General features: G+C 45.2%; 1 protein-coding gene across 5 annotated transcripts in view; it reads right to left on the bottom strand.

Moving 5' to 3' along the window:
- The window catches only part of PDLIM1 (PDZ and LIM domain 1), a 37461-nt gene that overhangs the window by 5817 nt on the left and 9087 nt on the right, over nt 1–22557 (bottom strand). For 3 of the 5 annotated variants that reach the window (XM_085554457.1, XM_015866567.3, XM_085554459.1), the window contains exons 2-4: nt 20607–20758; nt 12589–12673; nt 3912–4102 (exon numbers count right to left, since the gene is read on the bottom strand). In XM_085554457.1, the coding sequence (XP_085410583.1) occupies nt 3912–4102; nt 12589–12673; nt 20607–20719 (389 nt within the window). In that variant the 5' untranslated portion in view covers nt 20720–20758. Of the gene's footprint in view, nt 1–2252; nt 2556–3663; nt 3726–3911; nt 4103–12588; nt 12674–20606; nt 20759–22557 lie in introns of all 5 variants that reach the window. The other 2 variants (XM_085554460.1, XM_015866568.3) reach the window with 2 other exon arrangements.

Here is a 22557-nt window from a genome sequence, read left to right as displayed (position 1 = left end):
AGGCAGAGAGATTTCTGCCTCCTAAGGCTGAGCCCTCACTTTAGCTGCCTTCTGAGGTGCTGCTGCCTCTGTGACTAGATTAAAGCATCTATGGAAAAACGAGGCAAACACTGACAAATCTCTCGTGGCTCAATTACATAATGCAGCCATATAAATGGAAATGCTCTGCTGGGATTCACCATTCCTGTACTCCATGACTGCCTGAAACACACCGAAACATCCTGAGGTTCAGACTGAATTACAGAGGGAAATGTTTCTTGTGCTTTCCAGGCCAGTATGCAATTGAGTCATGTGGGAGCTGTTCTACACAATTAACTCCTTAATACTGAAGGCAGAATCATCACATATGCTATAAAGCGCTATTTCCATAAACAATTATTAAATATGTTTCTAACTTTGGTAGTTCTCACTGGAGCAGGAAGTACACTAGACTTGCAAGCAGCTGAACCTTGGAAGCCTGAATCTCATTTACTGAAGATTCTCACACTGAATAAAACAAGATCCCTTCTATTATGTAGAAAGTGTTCTAGAATATCCCAAATGAATCCATGCTCCACATTACATTCACCTTATTTAAACTGGTGTATTCCCTTCACTGTCCACCCCCAAAATCAGTGGGCAAGAAGGCAGTCCTTGCAGTGTGCACGCTAACAATGTCTCACAAACATGCATTCAAAAGCAAAGGCTCCATCATCTGAACAAGCAGGAGAGTCAAACAAAGCCATGGCATTTCAACCATGCATTTTGATGGTGGGCAAAACATACAGATCAGCTCTTCCAGAGATGCACCAGATAGATACACTTGCATATACAAGACTGCAGAAAAAAATATATCAAAATAGCCCAATTGCTCAAATTTATATCCTGAAGAGTGAAACACCTCCAGCTGTCAGGGCAGGAAATTACAGCACTCACACAACCACAAAACAGGACCCAAAAAGAAGCACATGCATCTTTTGAAGGGGCAAGGACACAGCACTGTAACGCCTGCAGGGTAACAGGTCTCCACACCTGCAGATTTATGCTACCTGCTGCCACAAAGACATTTCATCTGCTGCAAACACCACTAAACAGTGCCCTTGTCCACAACAGCTTTGTAGCACACGGCTCTAACACTCCTCTACTGTACCTCCAACCCCAAATACTGTGTCTGGATTTCAGTGCTTCTAGTTCAGAAAACTTGCAACACTGATGGAATAATGCTGGATCAGTGAGCTTTGAAAACTGCCAAGATGGCAATAAGAAGCCGTAAAGGCAGTCTTGCACAGCACCTTCAGAAAAGCACAGTATACTCGTTACTAATGTGATTCCACTATTACATGCTAATGCATTTTGTCAGACTTATAAAAGACTTAAAGCTGGGCTACAGGGAGATCCTGTACTCACTTTTGTTGACTCCTTCATTAACATCAGCCGCCAAGCAAAGCTGCCCAGACACATGCCTGCTCCTGGGGAGCACAGGATCACCAGACCAATTGGTGACTCATAAAAAGTAACTGGTCTGAGCAACAGCGTAGCTGTGAATCCACAATGTCCTGCCATCACTTGGCAGCTGTCACACAGCAAAGCCTGCCCATGGGAGACCACAGACCAGGACACCAACTTGCCTGTTTCTAAGCATGTGGTGCTCTAACCAGGAGAGGATCATGAGGGCCAAAGAGCCATGAGATCCATGGGGCCAGCTCCTGAACACCTCTAAAGAGCTTTGCCTTGGTTGGAGGTGTTCTCTGCACACCTGCCACCCACCTGGGCTGCTCCAAACCCAAAAGCATTGCTAGCCAAAGAGGGAGACATGCAGGACCTATTTCACCTGGAAATTAAGCTCTTCACACACACAGCCCAGCCAGCAAGACTAAACCACAGCTGACCACATACAAACAAATGTAGCAGCACCCAGCTGCAAACAGCAGTCATTTTGGTTTGGGAGGAAAAAGAACAGCTGTTGGGATAAAACACCCTTCCACAGAAAATCCACCCACTGCAAGTGGATCCTCCAGGAATATCCCTTCACTCTTGCTGTACACAGTACCAGACATATTGGCAGGCTGAAATGATGTTTTGGTGCTTGACACAAACACAATGCAGAGAAAGCTCCTGTGAAGTCATGCACGGCCCTCGAGGAGGTGAAATGTAGATAATTCCTCATGACCAACCAGCACTGGGAGCCACAGACAGGGACAAGGCACTTGTGGACACTGAGATGCAGATGAGTGGATGCTCTGTGCTGGCTCTAGAGGTGGCAGGCAGGTTACCTGGGGAAATCAGGGCTGATGGAGGAGATCTGCCCCTGCAGGGAATCCATGATGTTGCTCTGCGAATAGAGCTGCAGGGGAGAATTGAACTGCACATGCAGCACCTTCAGTCCTGGCACCTCCACTTCCACTGGGCTCTTAGGGCAGGCCTGGGCTGCGTGCTTCAGCTGCTCCGGCCCCACACGGACCTGGTTGGACTGGGCACCAGGGCTGTGCCTGCCCCATGCCTCCACACTGGGTGACTGCAGTGGGTTATAGACAGAGGCAAAGGGAGCCTGCTGTGCACTCATCGGCGAGAGGCGGCTGTGGGCACATGCCCACATGGGATGAGCAGCATGGGTTGTGTTTGTTTGGGATAGATTTGGATTTTATGTGGTGGAATTGAGGGAAAGATGCAGAGGAGGAAGAAAGGAAAGAATTAAGAAGTTAACAAAAAGCTAAACCAATACTCCAAGTGAAATAAACAATACTGTCTGTTGCTTGTGCCAGAGGGATACACCACTGCATACATCACTTTACATTAAAGGCTTTCAGCTGATGCTTTAGCCCCAGCCTCCTTACTCTCGGTGTGCCCACACACAAAGCAAACTGAAGCCACTCCACTCACAACAGCAATGAAGACATGGCAGCAGGGCTGAGCATACAGCCATGGTGCAGCTGTCCAGGCACACCACCCTCACTGCTGCCCCTCCTAAGTTGCTCTGGCAACCCTGCTAAGCAGCCACTGCACCTCCAGTTCCAAAATAGCCACGCTCAGTAGTATGGCTTCTCCCTGCCCTTCTTGCCTGCTTTGCAAGACAATTTATTCACCTCATTTACAAATCACGTCAATTTGTAAAAGGCTTCCACAGGGAGTGCTCCCACCTGGAAGGGACTCCAGACTACACCAAGTGGAATTTAACAGCCAGATGGTCCCAGCAGGTTAACACCAAGCCAGGTTTCTTTTGTCCTTGCCATCCCTAACTCAGCCACTGAATGTGGGCTGAGGAGCAAACACCCAGCACCTTCTTGCCCACCAGCTGCAACACACACAGCTTTCAGAAAGCTCCTGTTTTGTGGTTTCCAATTTAAAAAAAAAAACCAAACCAAAAAAAAAAAAACCAACAAAAAAAACCAAACAAACAAACAAAAAAAAAAACAAAAAACCTTGGACTTTTGGGAACAAAAAGTTCCCTTGGCAAAGTTATGGCTGTTCCTCAAGTACAACCACAAAGTTTCATCTGCATTTTAAAACTTGTATGAAAAACTGAGTCTGATAATAAAAACAGAAAGGTCAAAGCCTGTCTGTGAGCACCAGGTCAGTTGGAAGCCAGGATGGATGTTCTTCCTGCTCTAGCTGCACCCTTCCTGCCCAGCACAGCCACAATGAGATACCCGCTGTACAAAGAGCTCACAGTGAGCTGTCAGGCACCTGTTCAGACCAGCAGGCTGGCACGTCATGCTGAATGCACGTGGAAACTGCGTCGGTCTCTGCTAAACAAAGAAACACAAGAGCATTAATTTCATCTCTGCATCACGCAAGATGTTCCCCACTCCCAGGAGATCTGCCTCTGGGTGCTGCATCCACTCTTGCTTGTCTGCTCCATCCCCTGTCCTGAAAGAGAGCCGAGTTACATTTCCCCATCTGGGTCAGGGCGCAGAGGCATGGACGATACTTACAGCTTGCTGGGCTCAGGGGGCCCAGGTGATGTCTTTGACTCCACGGCATTGTTGAAGGTCTGGATGTTTTCTGAGGAGTAGAGGCCTGCCGGGCTGTTGTACTGAGCAGTGATCACCTTGGGGGCAGAAGCCGTGGCAGCAGTGAAGGGGACCGCGCTCCGGTTGTGTGCACTTCCTATGTGCCTTATTTCCTGCATGCAAAGGATCAAAGGCACAAGTCAGAGGTGCTCAGGCGTGCAAGGGGATGTGGCGGGCAGCCCAGAGCAAGCAGCGGCTGCAAGGGTTGTGCTAGTACATGGTGGCACCTGGGAGCCCCAAAGAAGGTGAGCGCCCTCAATGTGTTGACAGAGCCCATCTCCATCCTGGATGGCCAACATGGATCAGGTTGGTACTCCAGATGGTGCATAGGTGATGTTCCAGGAATGCAAGATCTCAGAAACACAGACATGGTATCTGCTCAGCTGCTGCACATCTGGGAGCTCTGCAAAGTTATGGTGTGGCACTGGACCCACCTTCTCATGTGAGACTACAGATTTTAAGTATTCCCTGCAAATCCTGAAAATAGGGTTGATTTCAATGGAAAGTGAAGATGATGGGCAACAAGAGAAGCATGCTTCAACAGCAGCTGAAAAACTGACTTCCCTGATTCAAGGGCACACAAAAAAAGAAGGAATCTGACATAACTATAAATGTACTAGACTATGTCTGCTCCTCTAGTGAAGACTGGGTTCACAGCTTAATTTCATGAACATCTTAGGACTCTCTGAACAGAAAAAACATTGCCCCAGTAGAGGTGGGAAGACAACCATCAATAATATAAAGGACCGCCCACAGGCAGCGATGGCTGAATGACTCGATCACGTGCAGCACTAACAAGAATGGGGAAACTGGCAGCCCTATCTGCAGTTCAGCAAGATGGGAACCACAGCCATGCGATAAAGCTAACAGTACCCAAGGCTTATTCCTCCCAGAGAAAGTGGTTAACAAAAGCAAGGAGGAAACACAATGAGGCCTCAACAGAAAAGGCAGAAAAAAGTCCACAGAGGTGACTGAAATGTTCAGCACTGAAAGATGGCACTAAAATGTGCATTTTGAAAAGCCTGGGCCAGATGCTGGGAACAGCTTCATTACAGTGCTAGCATCCACTGGCACAGGATCTATCAGGGTCCTTCTCAAACACATTGGGCCCACAATTTGTGGTCATAATTGGCACAACCAGTTTGCTTCCCACTCCATCTGCATGCCGACTTCTATAGCAAGGAAGTGAGCTTACACTGCCCTTTCAATGTCTCATGGCATTTGCTTGATACAGCTATAGTTACAGAATAAACACTCATTAGAAACAAGCATGACTAAATTCCCCTGTAGAGTTTTCTTTAAATCGCTTTTATGCCCCAAGATTTCCTCATGCAGCTGGCTAGTATCCCTGAATTGACAGATGGGAGTCACCCTGTTCCATGGCATAGATGAGGCACAGCACAGGACCCCTTACAGAAGAGGAGTGCAGGTCCAAGCACACTCATGAGATACGAGTCATTTGCAATCCATGGGGTAGCTCAAAAAGTTCAGGTGTGGGATGACAGGACCGCTCTCCCACGGCTTTCTGGCCAACACAAATGGAAATCAGCCACGAAACTTTCCCACACACCAAAGGAAGAAAGACCCTGGAGTAATTAGCTAATCTCCTTTGTTACAATCTCATTCAAAGTGCTCATAAAAATAGGCTTTCCCATGGCAGAAACTGTGGATATTAGCAAAAAAATAATAATTACTTCAGCCTGTAAATCACACCATGGGGAAAAGTATCAGTGGTCTTTTATCAGCATTAAATGCATATGTTAGAACACCATTCCGAGGCAGCAAGTGGGAGAGAATATATGCAGACATGCATATAAGTAGTCAGTTTAATGAAAGACAGAGCAGAAGTTTTAGGCTCCTATAAGAGTTATGCTCTTAGGTCACACAGGCTAAAAGTTTAAATCATGTCACAATCTGCATCATGCAAATACTTCAGTATTAATCAAGAATTAGAGAAAAGGAAGTAATTTAGGAATTATTTAATTTCTAATTTCCTAAAGGTTTCCTTAGGAAAGTCACGAAGTTTCCTAAGGCATCTCAATTACACACTCTGCGTGCATGTGAACACGTTCACATCCCCACCAAGGGCTTCCGAATCTGTCAACCAAGCTCCAGTCAGTCTGACAACGTGACAGAGGCCTGAAGGACCATTAAGCATCCACAAACATGAGAAAACAGGGAGCCAGATGGAGGAAAGAGATGGAAATCACATTAGTGCCTGGACTCTAAGAACTGCAAGCTGTGCTCAGGCACTGAAGTTACATTAGAGGTTTTTGACTACTTGCCACCAGGTAAGTTTTCTGCTGTTTAATAACATTCAAGTCCATAGACTAAGCTTCCAGAAGTGTCAGGACATCAGTAGCAATGTTCACATTGCTAAAAACCATGTGAGACTATAAGGGAGTTTATAACAGCTTAAATAGAAAAACCTGTGCTGAAAAAAGATGTCTGAAGATTAGGTCAGAAAAATCCCATCTCAAGAAGAGCACAGAAGATCTGTAACCAAAAAACTTACAGACAGTATAGCAAAAGCAATAAAATAATAAAGAGCATTTGGAAAACCTAAATTCTCCATCACTTTTTCATGCCACGCTGCCTTTTCTGCTCAAGCAGTGGAAGGAATTTGTGAAGAACAAGTGCTTTCTTGTAGCAAAACCAAGATCAAAAGATAACCTGTTCTCCCTGTCAAATGCATTTACTGAGGGATCTGCCAGACCTGCTCACCAGGCCCAGGGTTGGGCAATTGTTTTGTGAAAGTCCCAGCTCCAGGAATTGTGTGTTTATGTGAGAACCTGTGGTTTAGCACTGGAAAAATATCAGCAATGTGGCAGTCCCACACCTGGTCACCATCAAGCAAAAGAAAAAAAAAAAAACAAAACCACAGTGCTGCAACCTTTTCCAGGCAGGGAACTGCCACAGTGCTAGCTATGGTATGGGGAAAACATCCCCACACAGGGCAGGAAGCAGCTCAGCGTTTCCGACCAAGCCAGCATGAGGGGGAATTCTCTGGGAGAACAATGGCTCCTTCCTCCTGCTCATATCAGGCCATGCCTGGGGATACCAGGTCTGTAAAATCACCATGGCCATGCCCTCCCCTCGGCATGGCCAGCTGTCTGCCCCACAGCTCAATTGCAAGCAAAGTCCACCTCAGTTACAGCCCAAAGCTCCACATTATGGAGTCTGGGAAGATCAAGGCACTCCCATTTGGTGCTGCAGATTTAAACAATCAGCACCCAGACACTGCAGCTGCAGGGAGATGCTCTCCAGCACACCCAGCACCCCCCAGAGCCAGCCAAACCACATCCCACCAGGCTGCAGAGATGGAGACTTGGATGCTGGAGCGCACGCCTTGAGAGCCACGCCAAGAGGAAACACGATTAGAATTTTCTCGGCACAAATGTTTACTCAGCTCGAAGAAAACGGGCCCCTGACCAAACCTCAGCAAAGGAGAGAGCCATGCATGCAGGGGAGAGCACAAACCCACAGCCAATGTGCCTGGCCCCATTCCCATCCCAGTGAGGCCACGTGCAAAGTGAAGGCCATGCTCGTGCCCAGGAGCACCAGTACCTCTGCAGAGCCTGTCCTCACAGCCAGCTCCGGCTGAGAGCGTGTTTCACCAGCTGCAGGCACAAGGAGCGGTGCCTCCACTTTCACCTCTCCCTCTGTTATTGTTTGGGGTTTTTCAGCTATGGAAAAATCTTTTGCAATGCTTTGAAACCTGATTAGAAATGAGAAAGGGTCTGGGGCTTTGTTATTGTAGGGGGGTAAAACAACAAGGCTGGCTTCCCACATCCTCTCCCTCCAAGTCCTTGAAGCATTCCACATCCATGCAGTAACGCCTTTTAACCAAAACCAGAGGGTCACCATATATTGTTACTTTATATACCTATTGCTTCATACATTGCCCACGCACGCTTAGCCTTATCAAAGACCAGGCCTAACACACACCCAGTTTCTATAGTCCCGGTCTTCCTGGTATCCAAGGAGATAATATACACAAGATGGAAACAATGACATCACCCTTTGAGGACAAGGATGGGGATAGGGCAGGCACTCTCTCAATAAACCTTGGGAGGACAGAAGCAACTGCCTGCTCCTGTCATCCCACAAGTAACCATGATTCACCTCCAGAACTCCCTCACTCCCTCATCTGCAAGTCTGGACCTTGTTTCTCTTTCTTCCCCCTCCCGCCCCCGCCCCCCATCTTGTAAAGAGCTTTCTTGAGTCTGAAAGCCCTTATCTTCTATGGTTAAAAAGAGATGATGTCAAAGTGAGAGCTTTCAGCTTTTTTTGGAGGCAGCCCTGCTACTGACCACCCTCAAAGCCAGTCTCTCTCAGTCACTTCCTACATGATCTCACTAAGCACAGCAACCTTGGCCCACTGACCTCACTGTCACACAAACACAGGAAAAAGCCAAAACATTCTCCCAAAGAGCCCAGGTTTGGCAAGGCAAAGCACAGGCTTGGAAATAACAAGATTTTGGGTTCATTTTACTAACAAGCAACACAACAGCACAGCACACATGGCTCTGGAGCTTAATGCCTGGCCCAGGATACCAGAGATCATGGCAGTTTGGAACTATCCTGACCTCTGGTCATACAACAAGCGTCAATATTAGCTTAGTCACCAAAATAAGTTGATCTCTTGCAATCACTTTTCCCAAAAAAGTTAAGCAGAAGGGACAGGCGGACATGTTATTTTAGTCTTTCCCACTGCAGTGCGGAAAAGCTCTTGATGGGAAAATGACATTGAGTGAATGCCCTCATGATCTGGGTGAGAAGTGCAAGTGAAATAATTGAGTAAATATACGAAGAAGTCTCCGTCATTTCCTTCCCATCATGTTGCCATGGTCACACCCAAAACAAAGCTAGCTCAGAGGCAGAGCCATCATCGCTGGCAGGCTGCTGCACCTTTTGATGAAATCTGAGTTTGTCAGCACTCTTGCCTCGGTTTAAATTAATTTAAGAGGATAAAGATAACAGTAATGAAATAATAAGGTCGTAGCTCTTCCATTTGAAAAGACTAGCACAGACAGTGAAGTCAGTCTTGGGATTCAGAACTTTGGGGAATGCATGGGAGGTTGTGGAATGCTTTTTTTCCTCCAAAGGCACTCAAAAGCATCTTGAACTTGCATTCCAAGTAAGGGAAAATACTTGCACAGACAGATGCAGCACTTCATTGAGTGTCAGCCTACAGAAGTAAACAGAAAGCTTACTGCAGATGCTAAAAAGGGTACAGGCAGTGATCTTAGTGTCTAAGTAGCCACTTCTTAAGATAAACCAAAAATTATTTCTCAAGACCACTCTCAAAGACTGAACTGTACAAATGAAATGGGAACAGACAAAGAAGGTGGCCAGATGCTGAGAAGTTTCAGTTCAGATAGCGAAGTTGGGGGGATCAATGTCAAACAGTGCCTCATTTTAAGAAATGGAGAAAGGTATTTGAATAACTGCTGTCCAGTCTCTACCACAAAGGCTTTAAAGCATTTCTTTTGAGTCTGAAGTAACTCTATTCATATATATGATGGTATTACTGCATTCAGAAGGCTGTGAGCAAGCACAGTGAGAAGAATCTTCAGAAGGCAGTGGATCAAGTCCTAATGAACTACTTGGGCTCAGCATGCCTTATTTTCTTTGGTAAAGGACTTAAGTGCTCTGCATAAGACTGCTGCCAAGGGAAGCACATGTGTTGTTTTCGCTGGCATTGCAGTTAAATAAACCCATACAGTTCAGACAGAACTGCCTTCAAAGAGTCAATTCTGTTCATGGCTTCTACCAGCACTGTCTGAAAATGAGCTCAGCATCTTTGTGGGTAAATGCCTACCAATTTGCCACACTGGAATATACACAGCATCTTCTGCATGCTGCTGCTGGCTCTGGTGATACTGTAAATACACAGCCCCAGATAAACTCAGCTGAGGTCTGACCACGGATCTGGCAGAAGTCAACATGCTATGCTGACATCATGCTGCAAGCAGACAGCCCTTGCCACAGATCTCTACTAGCTGCAGTCAGCTACTGAAAAAGGAAATGGGTGTGTATTTTAGAAGTATTAAAAAAAAATAAAGAACACACCTCAAAACCTGATGGTGTTCATGACACCAGCCTTTGGCACTGTGAAGCAGAAAAGGTAGATAGGAGCTTGTGGTTTGGAGATATGAGCCATACATCTGACACTGCCAAATTCCCCTGCTCCAGCCCATAGTTGGACTAACCCATGTGAAGAAGAGCCCTGTGCTCCAAGCACCAGCAAGTACCACTTATTGCAAAACCACTGCAGATGGTTTAATTGGACCCATTTTAAAAATAAAGAGAAAAAGAAAAGCAAGACTTCTGTGGGAGCTTGAATGTCACTCCTTACACCAGGAAATAAAATTCTTCCGGAGTCAGTCACAGGGGCACATAGTGCAGTGTTAGCTCCTAGTGCTAGATTAAAACAAGGGTCACTGACCAGAAATGGGGTTTGAAACAAGAATCTTGCTGCAGTCATTGACAAATCCTCCTGCTGAAGTCAGTTAAGGATTGGTATCACAAATCCAAATGTACCAAACTTTGAGATGGCAGCATCAGCATCCCTATAGAGGACCCAGAGCTAGAGCCAGAAACAGGGCTAATTAGGCTATGGTGGAGGTGCACTCCATAGCCCTGATGAATCCTATCTCATCTTTGTGATGCCCTTTATCTGAATTTCAGAAAGGAAAGCAGAGACTTCCATTGCCTCACCCATTACTCACATCCCTCCCAGATCTGCACTGCAAAAGGGACCTGTGCATGACTGCAGAAAATGCTTTCACAGGGCTTTTTCCTCACTCAGTTCTTCTGGGCACACTGAAATTAACAGAAAGCTAACCAGATCGGTTGCCTAAGGCTTAGTTTTTGAGCTACAACTCATCTCTGTCCAGATGCAGATATCAGGAGATTTCTACAGCTGGTTCTTCCCAATTTTTTGCCAGCGTTGACCTAAGGATCACCAAGGAGAAGCAGGGCTGCAGCATATGTACACACTCAAAGCCAGTGAAGGCTCTCACTTCAGTTTCTACAGGACAAGGTGAATTTTTTCTTCCACTGACAGGCATTAGGTACAGATGCTGTGGCTGGACCACCTGTCTCTCTTTGCCATGCAGTGCTGCTCAGCTTGTACTTCAGAAGCACAAATTTACCCTGCATGTTGGAGCTCAGAGCCTTTCAATACCCAGTGCAGAAGAAACCCACAACTATCAAAAATAAAATATTTCAGTGAGATTTGCTAAGTGGTGAAATCGCACAGTAAGGCAATTGAATGAACAGACATTCACCATCCAACACTAGGTTTTACAAAGCGCCCTGACAAAGCCTGCTTGGTCTGAGATGTAATGCTAGGAGGGAACTAAGATACCCTTATAAGAGCACTAGATAAGGTTAATTTCAAAGACTGTACATTATCCACCTTTCCAGAAACATGCTTTTTAGATGCCAGCCCACTGAAGCCTTGCAGCAGAGTCTCAGTGCTGACTCTGCCCTTCTCATACCCCCATTCCCAAGGTTTGCAGCAGAACATCTCCAGGGCAGAAGACACAGAGGTGATCCCAGCTCAATGGTATCATGGGCAGTGTCACTGCATGGCTCCAGCCTAAGTCCAAATGGCTGTTTCACATCATGCTTTTGGCTAAGCATGAAATACCTGGAAAATATAGCACCATGCTCTGAGCCAAGCAACACACAGCAGCTTGGCATGAAAGGGAGCACGGATTGATCCCAAGTCTAGGCAGGGCATTGCTGCGAACACTACTTCAGGCTCAGGCCCTTTCCATCTCAAAAAGACATACTAGCACTTATTTAATTGCCAAGTCAAGCTATTTTTCTCTGTTCTTATTTTGCTAAACAAATTCACAGAGAAGATATACTTGGACAAAAATTCACTATCCTGGTGAAAATCTAGAAAAACCCCTTTAATTTTAGCATAGCAATAGATTTACGCACTATAATCCTCTGAACCCAGCCTAGGAAGTGTCCTTACACAGGCCACTGATATTTACTACATTTACTTGGACGAAGCAGCAGACTGATAAAGCAAGGCTACCAATGAGTTGTAAAACCAATCTTCTAGAAAGAGTTTCCAAGATCTGACCACATTAAAAAAAAAAATATATATATATATATGTATATATATAAGGCTGATATGTTTCCCTTCTGCTTTCTCCACAGCTAGATGGCTAATAATAGTTTGCTAGTAAGATGGGGGGAAAAAACAACTGTGCAACAAAAAGCAAAAAACAGACATTAAATCATTTTCTTTCCTTCCTAAGATCTTTCCTATCTACAAAGATCACCAGGCTTAGCAATAGTAGCTATGACTTAATTGAGCCACACCTCCACAGTGCCTTCTACGTGCTTTATAACAGGTTTGAGCAAGTTTTCCAACCAGCTCTCCATGGCAGCAGGCGCCCAACCACAAGGGAGAATGACCATCTCACCATCTCTGAAGGTAAACATGGTGCACACACTACCCACAGTGTGACAGAGTGAGACATGCTCAGCACCTTCAGGTGCCCAGTCAGAAACAGGATCAAAGTCAGACAGGTATAAGTGGGCACAAACATGCAGGTACTCCGTTCCTTACCTGAGGCTGGGAGGCCAGATTCATCTTGTAAGGATGCGCTTTTCCCTCTTCATTTACAAGCGGTGACCAGACTTTTGACTCCGTTCTGCAACACATGAATTCCCAATAGTTAATCTACTTTTATTGCTGCACATCATTGTAATTAGAGGACTTGTTTTCAGCTCATGAACTTCATCTCCACCAAACTTTTGTATACAGAAGTAGGAATCTGCACAGCTCATCCTTTGGGACTCCATTGATGGCACAGTAGGTGTGGGCTCCAACCCAGGCAGCAGGCTTAGGGGTCACCCAACAGCAGGAGATGGAAACATCCCCAAGATAATTCAAATTCCCATGTCTTCCAGCTTCTGTGGGTAGCATGGAAATGGAATGACTCTTGGTTGTATTGAATACACAAGTATTTCTCACTTTCGGTCTCCAGAATTTTCTTATTCATACAGTGGAGTCAGTGTAGAACAAACAGAGGTTTTTGTGAATCATGAAAGAAAGAATGGGTCAAAGTCCACAATGGGACTAAGAACTGAGGCAACAATGTGTCCAAGAGAAAGCCCGCATAACCTCTGCTAGTCTGACCCAACTGCAGCAGCCTGAAACACAAATCTGTGACCAAAACCAGCTGCTTCTACCAACATCATTCTGGAATTTCATTGTGCCCCAAAGAACAACAGGAAAAAAAAATTGTGAGGGAGAAATAGGAATTAAGCTTCGATTTACTTGAGATTCTTTGTGGGAAACATATGCTGTCTAAGATTCTCACACATACAGGGAAGCAGTTGCTTCAAGGAGGGATCAAACGCTGCCAAAATTTGTAATAGTAGGGAATAAAGTGGCTACAGTATCATTGAATGAAAACCATCATTCAGTGTTAAATACTACACAGTCCAACAACCAGACAGCTGATAAAGCCTTTGGATGAGTTTTGAAAGCCATGTCCTGTTTTGACAGGAGATCCTGCAACTTTGTAAAAATCTGCAACTGCAGACAGATGTTCTTCCCAGATATCTGTGGGGTCAGGGCCAGCTACAGTTTAAGTTCTTAGTTAGCAAAACAAGATTGTTTCCACTGAGAATTAACTGGATAACTGGAAAGAGACTTTAAACAGAAAAGGCTTATAAAGCTGACGGGGGTAGAGAAAGAAGGTATAGAGCTACCTGCAATAAATTCAATCTGGTCTACTCTATTCTTCTGAAAGCCCTCCAATTCCAGTACTTTTTTAAACAAAACAACAACAACAATAACCCTACTTGATGTCCATGTATATCCCAGACACTCACTGCATAAATAATACACCCAGAGAGCAGCTCAGTGGGTGGAGATGGCAGGCAACTCTCCAACTCTGGGGAGCGGAGAGTTTCTATAGAGCATTCATTCACCTACTACTTCATCTATTGCACTCTGGACTTTACACAAAAGAAACCCTGCCCAAAGCCTGCCTTCTGAAGTACCTCCTTTTGCAAGAAAGTACACGGGCATGGGTGACACCAGACAGCACCCTCTATGCACTTTGAGTCAGGTACAGCAAAACTTCAGCTTTAGGCCATCGCATTCTGTGGGAGCAGCTGCAGTGCCAAAAGAGCCAACAGCTTGTCCTGACTGACCCCTGGCATCTGATGCACTAGGGCACACACAGACTGAGGAGCACAAATATAATAGCTGCATGGGATCAGCTCTACAACAATCTAATCATTGTCTTGCCCCAGTAGCTGTTGTTACTGTGGATGTGCAACATACCCTAGGCGAGCATAAAACAATTATTCCCTCCTTGCTTCTGGTCACCAGTGCCTGAGGAACCAGTGATTTTACCCACATCACAGCTGTGGAATGTAATGAAGTCACAGCCACCACTAGGGTGACTGCATTTTACACATTAAGACCATATTTGCTCAGAGGGGAACAGCCCACTGACCAGCATAAAGCCTTACTCTTTGGAAGCATTTGGAGATCATGTGTTACCTCTGGAAAACGTGGGGGCACAGCAGAGCAAGGGGAAACAAACACCTGCCAGCCAGGCTACGAAGTGGACATTGGCTGGTGATGAAAGAGAAATTCAGAATGCATTAAACACCTCAGCTGATTTCTAGAATGAGGCATCCCTGGTGCCAATTCTCACTGACCCTGATTGAAGCACTTTCCAAGTTGTATTTTCTTTTGCAGCAGTGTAACATTGCCAGATTTCAGAAGCAGCATAAGGCCTTTCTGAGACTGCAGATTTAAACTTGGAACAAGCCAGTGTATGTACACAGAGCAGAAACCTCTTCCCAGGGCCACAAAGGGTTACCTTCATCCCACTACCCCTGGCTTGGTGCACATGAGGTGGCACAGCACATTGGTATCCAGTGTCTGGGAGACACATATAGCCAGCTAATGTAACCAACATGTTTCTGCCCAGATTTTGCTCCCTTTTTTGATAGCAACTCAAAAAATCCCAGTTTGTTGCCCAGCCTGCTGCCATTCCAATCCATCACTGGATATAAATGGAAGCAGCAAGGTCACCCCAGGCTTTACTTTCAATCCAGTTTAGATGCTATCCAAGCAGAAAGGTTAAACAGCCTGCACAGTTGCCCCTCTAAGGCCAGGAAGACAAAGCTTCCCTTTGTCTTCACAACTGCTGCCACAAAGCCCTTCACTTGTTCTCACAACAGCCCATTTATAGCCCCAGCAAAGCTGAAGATGAGGCAGCATTGTTTAGGATGCATTGCCTAGTGAATCTAGCACAGCACATGTCCCATCCCACCACACAGCTGGACTGGTTAGACTGATCACATCTGCACCATATCTGCAAGTGTTCAATACCAAATTATACTCAAATCCAAATTAAATTTAGGGTATATTTTCTCCTATATACTCCAGCAAAGGGAGTGGCACTTAGCACAGAAAGAGAGAACAGACTCATAACTGTTAGACAAACACAGGAACACCTGGCAGGAAAACTAATAGCAGGCATGCAAATATACAAACTTCATCACTTTTGTAGTTTACATTTCCATACTGTTTCCTTACCACAGGAGAGAGGGCAACCAAGACTAGACTAGGGAATGGGCCACACATTTGCTGTTCCATCCAAGCAGAAACCAAGACCTGAGATAAGAATAGATGCTAGCTTGGATGCAGGGGTACTGGTAGGAAGAAGAGGAAGGAAACTGCATGCAAGTCAAGGCAAGACTCTAAAGTAGTATTTGTGAAATTCGTCATTTTTCACAAAGCTTGGCTTGAATGCAGTATAACATTAGCAATCTCAAAAGGCTACATTTTGTTATCAATGCTCTGCATGCAGAGCTAGGCCATAGCTTCAAGGGAAAATTCAGTGCTGGGAAATGAGGATCTAATTCCGCAACCATGAATTGTGCAAATAAGATCAGTGTGAAAGGCACATTTACATTCTTTATTTCAGACTCTGAAAGAGGCACGTCTAATTCACCAAAGTAGCAACTGAACTCCTAAAATCAGTTAAGTTTCTTCTATGGCAGAAGGATTGTTAGGTGAAAAATGAGGGAAGACCTAAACAGTTCCTCTTTCAGAAGCTCCCAGGGTTTTAGATAAGAGGCAAAGGTTAAGGCACACCTACTGTTTCTGAACTAGCCAGCTAGAGTTCACAGCTTTTACCTTGCCAAAGAGGGTATAACAGCATGGCAAACACCAGGTTCAACTTGCTAAAATGCCTTTGAAAGAACCTATCACTAGTAAAAGCTGCTGAGAGAGCTGGGGAGCATGAAGGCAGCCAGGAGAGCCATGAGCTGCTGGAGGTGGCCGCTCCACATCTCCTTATATAGCTGTGCACAGCTCCAGGCTTCCCAGGCCACAGGCATTATTAGCATGATGACAGACCTGGAAAACTCTTGCTGGCAGGGAAGCAAAAAGCAAGCTTAAATGAGTCAAACTGCTCAGACTTCCTAGAACACAAACCCAAGCCTATTGTGGCTTTGTGCAGCCACAGATGAACACTGGAACACGTGGAACAAGGTTGGGGAGCTTCCCGCAGAGAGGGTGCAGCTGAACCTACAAGTATGGCACAGAGGACATTCTCTGTCTGTTCCTATCTCCCCTTGCTTCTTCTCCATAAACATTACACAGTCCTTTTTGACAATGCATTTAACATCTGCTGGTAGCAGATTTGACTTTGCTGATCTTAATAGTTTTCAAAGAACAAAAATGCATAGCTTCATTCCTTGGCATCACTTTTAGCAGAGTAACAGACTGTTTTGCAAACAGAAAAATGTATTAATATATCATACACTGGCAGCAGTGCTGCTGAGTAGGAGACTGGAATTTGAAGAAAAGGACAGTAGGAGCAGAAAACAAGATTACATGCGTACACTCTCTATTCCATAAATCTTTTCCTGCTACCACCCCAACCTGCCTCCAGACACAAAGGAAGGGCTTTAGGGATATTTCTTTTGTTAACAAAATATAAATACCCAATTTACTTTGGAGTTGCTCATGCTCACAGCTTTGCTACCCCACTGGATGCAGCCACTTCTTTCAGAGATAACTTTCACCTGTACAGCAATTGAAATGAGTGTTTGTCCACTTCTGCCCATCTGTAGCTACTGCTACACAGAGCTTTGTAACAAATTCACTGCAAGCATTACCACTGACATCAGTGATGCCCTGGATTTCACGGCTGTTGGGAAAATTTTTGTTTAATAAGCCTTCCTGTCTTTGAGTGCTTTCTCATCTAAGTGTGTTTCTTCCCCAAAGTACACCATTTTTCCTGAGCAAAGTGACAGCACTTTTCAGACTGCTGGACACATCCAGCTGCTCGCCACCACCAAAAGGCAAATTAGTGGTATGCTTGTGAGAGGGGCAGCCAGGGACAAGGCTTTGCTTGACCTTCAAATGTCATTGGCAAGAGGCATGCACATCCACTGCAAGAAAAAAATAACACAAACCCAACAATAACAACAAAAAGAGCTCTTCTCAAAGACTCAAGATCCCAAACTTCCTTCCTCTGATGAATGCAAGAGGCTTAAAACTCCACCTGTGAAATTTCTCAGCTTGGCAACCAGCTGGTTTTGAGTTGACTGAAGTGTAGACCTCTGTAGGATGGTCTTTCTACGCATATCAAAGAAAACTGTGGTGCAGAGCTTTAATGTGCTCTACTGAAGACAATAACAAACTTTTCCTGCATTTATTGAGAGCTGTTTCTAAGAGCACTTTCTACTCTGAAACAAAAAACAAAATGAACGAAGGCTGAGAAAAGAGGGGTGACCTGCTAGACTTGCTAAGTCCAGCAGGAATTTGGTGTGTGCACCAACACTGTAGAAGAGCCACTTCCAAGGCTGAAAGCAGACATCTCCATCTCTGCTCTCACATTATGCAGCAAAGCACCTGGCAGAGCCACTTAGAAAAGCACATTCAGAGAACACAGTTTGTGACAGACTTCAAACTTGAGAAAAAATATCAATCTATTTCTGCAAACAATAAGTTTGCCCCTTTGGGTGAAAAAAAGCAGTCCAGGCACATTCTCTCCTGCTAGTACTTCGATCCTTTTTTAAACAGCGACATGTGTTAGACAAGATTTCCTGCCTACAATCTGATCTGAAATATTTCTGGACTGTTACCATCATTTAGGAAAATACCGAAACAGGAAACATCGGAATGCTGTTGATATTCGCAATCAAGTACACAGTACAAGCAGCATTTCCTTTACCAGAAGTGTTTAAGTCACTCTGGTTCTCTACATTTACACTTCTCTTAAATAATCACCAGTGCAGCCAAAGATAAGGACATTTTAACCACTCAGCTACTGCTAAAAGAGAAGAGGGTTGCATAGATGCATATGAGCACACATAATATCTGTTTAGCTGTGAGGAAGAAGCACAAGAACAAGATGAGTGTAGCACCATACGTCCCCAGAACACCTTAGCTTCCAGCTGTTTGCAGCCAAGGGTCTTTCTACAGCAGAGATACTATGGTGGTATATACTGTCATTCACAGATTTTACCTAAAAATACATCAAGTCTCCTCTTGAACTCATGCACACTTAAAGCATTCACAGTACAGTCACAAATCATGTCCCCACTGTCACAACAACAGTGTCCCTTCATGGAACTGAAATCTTTGACATGAGCTCCAGCAAGCATCTGTAAAAATCCCTCCTGCTATCCCGAATGCAGATCTGACAGCATTTTGCACACGTCTCCATGAGCAATCATTCAAAATTAATCAAGTATTAACTTAAAAACAACTGAAGATCCATAACAATGGCTCCAGTTACTAAGCTGCTGCCCTGTCAGCCCAGGAGCCTTTGCCAGAAGCCCTTGCCAGCACAGCTGCTTTGTGCATGGATCCAGCTCACGAGCTATGGCTGTGGAGCTTGAAGAGCCAACCCAGGAGCTGGTGGTGTTGAGGCACAGGCAATATCCTTCCCCCTCTGTATCCAGGCAGCTGTCTAGAGAGCCACATCCACAAAAAGATGCAGTTACAGAGGCCTGTAAGGAGATAGCTGAGGGCTAACGATAAAATAACCTCCTGAGAGAACAACCAGGAAAGAGTGTGATGCACGACTGCCTTTTGGCATTAAAACACTGCTTTTTCCTCTGGAAGAGCATCCTGTGGTATCATACCCCAAATACAAACATCTCTAGCAGCTATCAAACCTCCAAACAAGTAAGCAGCTCTTCCCTAAACAGAATCTTAATCCCAAAGAACAAAGAGGATCAAAGACTTGAAGGCTCTTAGAGCCATCTAAAATGGATTTTATACACAGCAATGAGCTACACTATTAAACCCTGAGTTGGAAAAGTAATTAGATCATTGCTTTTCACTTCTTTGCACTATTCACTCTCTTTGGCCATTTAGTCAGCAGTACTTGTCAATCAGTACAGGAGCAGTGTCTGTCACACTTCATGGTGTCTCATTTAAAGATGGCTTTGAAAAAGAGTTGAGCAGTTTCAGCTCAAAGCCCTGCGTGGTTCCACTCAGCTGCACAGGCAGCTAGAAACCTGCCTGCGGGCAGCTTCCACACCCAAGGCTGATAAGAACACCGGGTAGCTGCAAAGTTAACGGCTTGGTAATTAACACTAGCAAACACATTTTACAGACTCAATGATCTGTAAGACTGAGGCTGCTCAGCAGCTAAAAGAGCCCTGGCCTCCTCTCCTCTCTCCTAGACACAACCACACAGCACTGGCTTGCTAACCAAGAAGCAGGACATTTCGGGGCAGCCAAGGAGCACTCCTCTGCAGGAAGGCTGCCACGTTAAGGGCCAGCATGAGAAATGCCCGGGCTAGCAAGCTGCCATGCCACTCATCACCCATTCACACTGCGTTTCCTCTTCTCCTCTTATCTCTGTGAATTCCCTCAATGAGTTATCAGGCTTTTTTTTTTGGCCAAGGCCCATCATTTCTTCCTGACTTGGGAAATAATGCTGAATTGCTAGTATTATGCAAGTTACAGTAAAAGACTTTGTTATCATAGAAGGGTCCCAAACAACTGAACTACTGCATTACTTGAGGCATGCTTTTGTGTCTCCTTTGAGTCTGCTGTGAGGTTGGTACCCACAGCTGCAGTTTGAAACAAGGGTAAATCCCAAGCACCCCACCAGGCTCTGGTACTTTTAAACTTCAAAGAGAGCAATCTTTCTGAGTCTGTATATGGCAAAAACTAGTCAATTAATAGTTTTGACAGCACACAATCACACACATTAACTGCTAAATTACTGCAACAGGAAGAAAGGTAATCTCTGGTCATACCTCCTCTGCTATGAGTGAAGTTTTCATGAGGCCGGTCTTGGATTTCTCACTGTCAGACACCACAGAACAGGTTGACAGACTCTGACAACTTATCAGCCAGTTTCTCACTGGGAATATTGTTTTCATAAGGTCAAAGTGCAGAAAATGCAAGCAGCGTTAGGATTAAAGGCTGAAAGGCAGCACCCTCTTGCAACCAAGTGCCTGGTCTTTCAAAGCAGTAAGAGGTCAGGTTAAACAAACTGACTATAGGACTGCTGCCAAACCAAAACACAGTTACTGCTCACTCCACATCCCCCCCTCTCCCCACCCACTGCGGTGACCTACCTGCTGACTGTCAGGGTGAGCTCATCTGCACAGTTCTTGATCTTGTTCTGTGCCTCAAGGTGCGTCATGTTATCTGTGTTCACTCCATCAATGGCTATGATCTGGTCTCCCATGCACAGGTTGGCTATTGCAGCTTTGCTACCTGGAGTTACCTACAAGAAAACAAAACAGATGAGGGGGCTTCCCAGGAAGCAGGTTTCCAAGTAACATTTGAAAAATGGCTGGAGCACCCCAGGCTTCTCTTGCTGGTGCCTGAAAGCAAGGAGATAAAAACTAACCAAAGCAAAATGTCAGCAGAAACTTATCTGGATACAAGTTTCACTCCTCTATGAATGTTACAATTACAATTCTCTTTTGGCAACCACAGAAAAAGATTTTGTAGGGGGTAAGTGACAAAATAGGACAAGGAGGAATGGTTTTAAACTGAGACAGGGGAGGTTTAAGTTAGATACCAGAAGGAAGTTTTTCCACTTAGAGGGTGGTGGTGCACTGGAACAGGTTCCCTGCGGAGGTTGTGGATGCACCATCCCTGGAGGCATTCAAGGCCGGGCTGGATGTGGCTCTGGGCAGCCTGGTCTAGTGGTTGATGACCCTGCATATAGCAGGGGTTTGAAACTAGATGATCATTGTGGTCCTTTTCAACCCAGGCTATTCTGTATTTCTGTGAAAAATAGTATTTTCAATCAAGGCAACTGCCTTTGCAGTTGTAACAATCACAAGGATCAACATGATGGAACGGTAATACAAGAGGCATAACGACAAAGGCCAAACAATGGAAAGGTGTTACAAGGGAAGGAAAAACAGATGGCTCACCCATCACGGAAGACCTAAGCTCACAGGGGAAAACTCCACAAAAGAGAGATCACCAACCAGAGAACTTATCCCAGCAGCAGCCAGCCCTCAAATGGGATCTAAGAGAGGTGCAGCTCGGCTCCAGCCCTACCAGTCACACAGCTGAATTGCCTTCACCTGTGCTCCCAGGGCTGAGCTGTTCCTCTCCCCAGGTGCTCGATTAGTGGTTCAGGCCATGACTCAACAGTTACCATACAGTAGTAGAGAGCAAACACGGCTCTATTCTTTGCAGGACAGAGAGGTGCTCTCCAGAGCAGAATTTTCTGCCAGGAAATTCTGGCTTCAACGAACAGATATACCAGAAAAGGGAGAGAGGATCAGAGTCAATGCCAAACATGAACACCTTTGTCATGATCTCATTTGCTCCATCCTTCGTGAAAAAAGATTTGGGCTCCAGACTTTGAATTGTACCTTTAACAAGCTGGTTTAGCCCAGGAACAGGCACAACAGCCTCACTGACTTCAGTGTGATCGATGTCAAAGCAGTGCTTCACCTAACAAATGGATAGGGAGGCAGAAAGGCACCAAAAAATCATTTTTTAAAATGCAATCTGACCATACTTTCAAAAAAATCTTCAGCAGCATCACCAGCCTCCTATCCTGACCTCACCTTGATACATACTGATGTATTACATCTCCCTTTTCTCTTCATGCACGATGTTTTGCTTCCCAGACATACTCCAGCATTGTTAAAGAGCTGCAGCGCTGTCTAAGAAGTGATGGATTGAAAGGAGCTCAGGGTGATCTCACTGTGACCCCAGGCAGGAGTCTCTATGCAGTAACACCTCCAGTATAGTGTTCCTTGTGAAAAAAGATCCCAGCTAAAACTTGGCATTTTCAAGCTAATCAACCAAAAAGCTCACTCATTTTTTCCCCTACTTCTGCTAAAGAGATGTCCTTTTAACAACACAACCTCTTTGGACTAGAATTGTTGCCTAGACAGAGGGTGAAGAGTGCCACATCTGCTTGCAGCTTTGCAATCAATACATAAGATTTTGAGCAGCTTTAATGACCCTGTGGGAGTTGTATCTCAACTACTGTGACCTTTCATCAATTATTTAACAGGCAGAGGAAATGAGAAGGGTGGACTGCTCCCAAAC

Source organism: Coturnix japonica, chromosome 8 (genome assembly GCF_054131305.1).
Source record: "Coturnix japonica strain WE chromosome 8, WE-NBRP24, whole genome shotgun sequence".
Classification (NCBI taxonomy): Eukaryota; Metazoa; Chordata; class Aves; order Galliformes; family Phasianidae; genus Coturnix; species Coturnix japonica.
The sequence above is the reverse complement of the archived record's forward strand: the minus strand, read 5'-3'. Positions and strand labels throughout refer to the sequence as shown.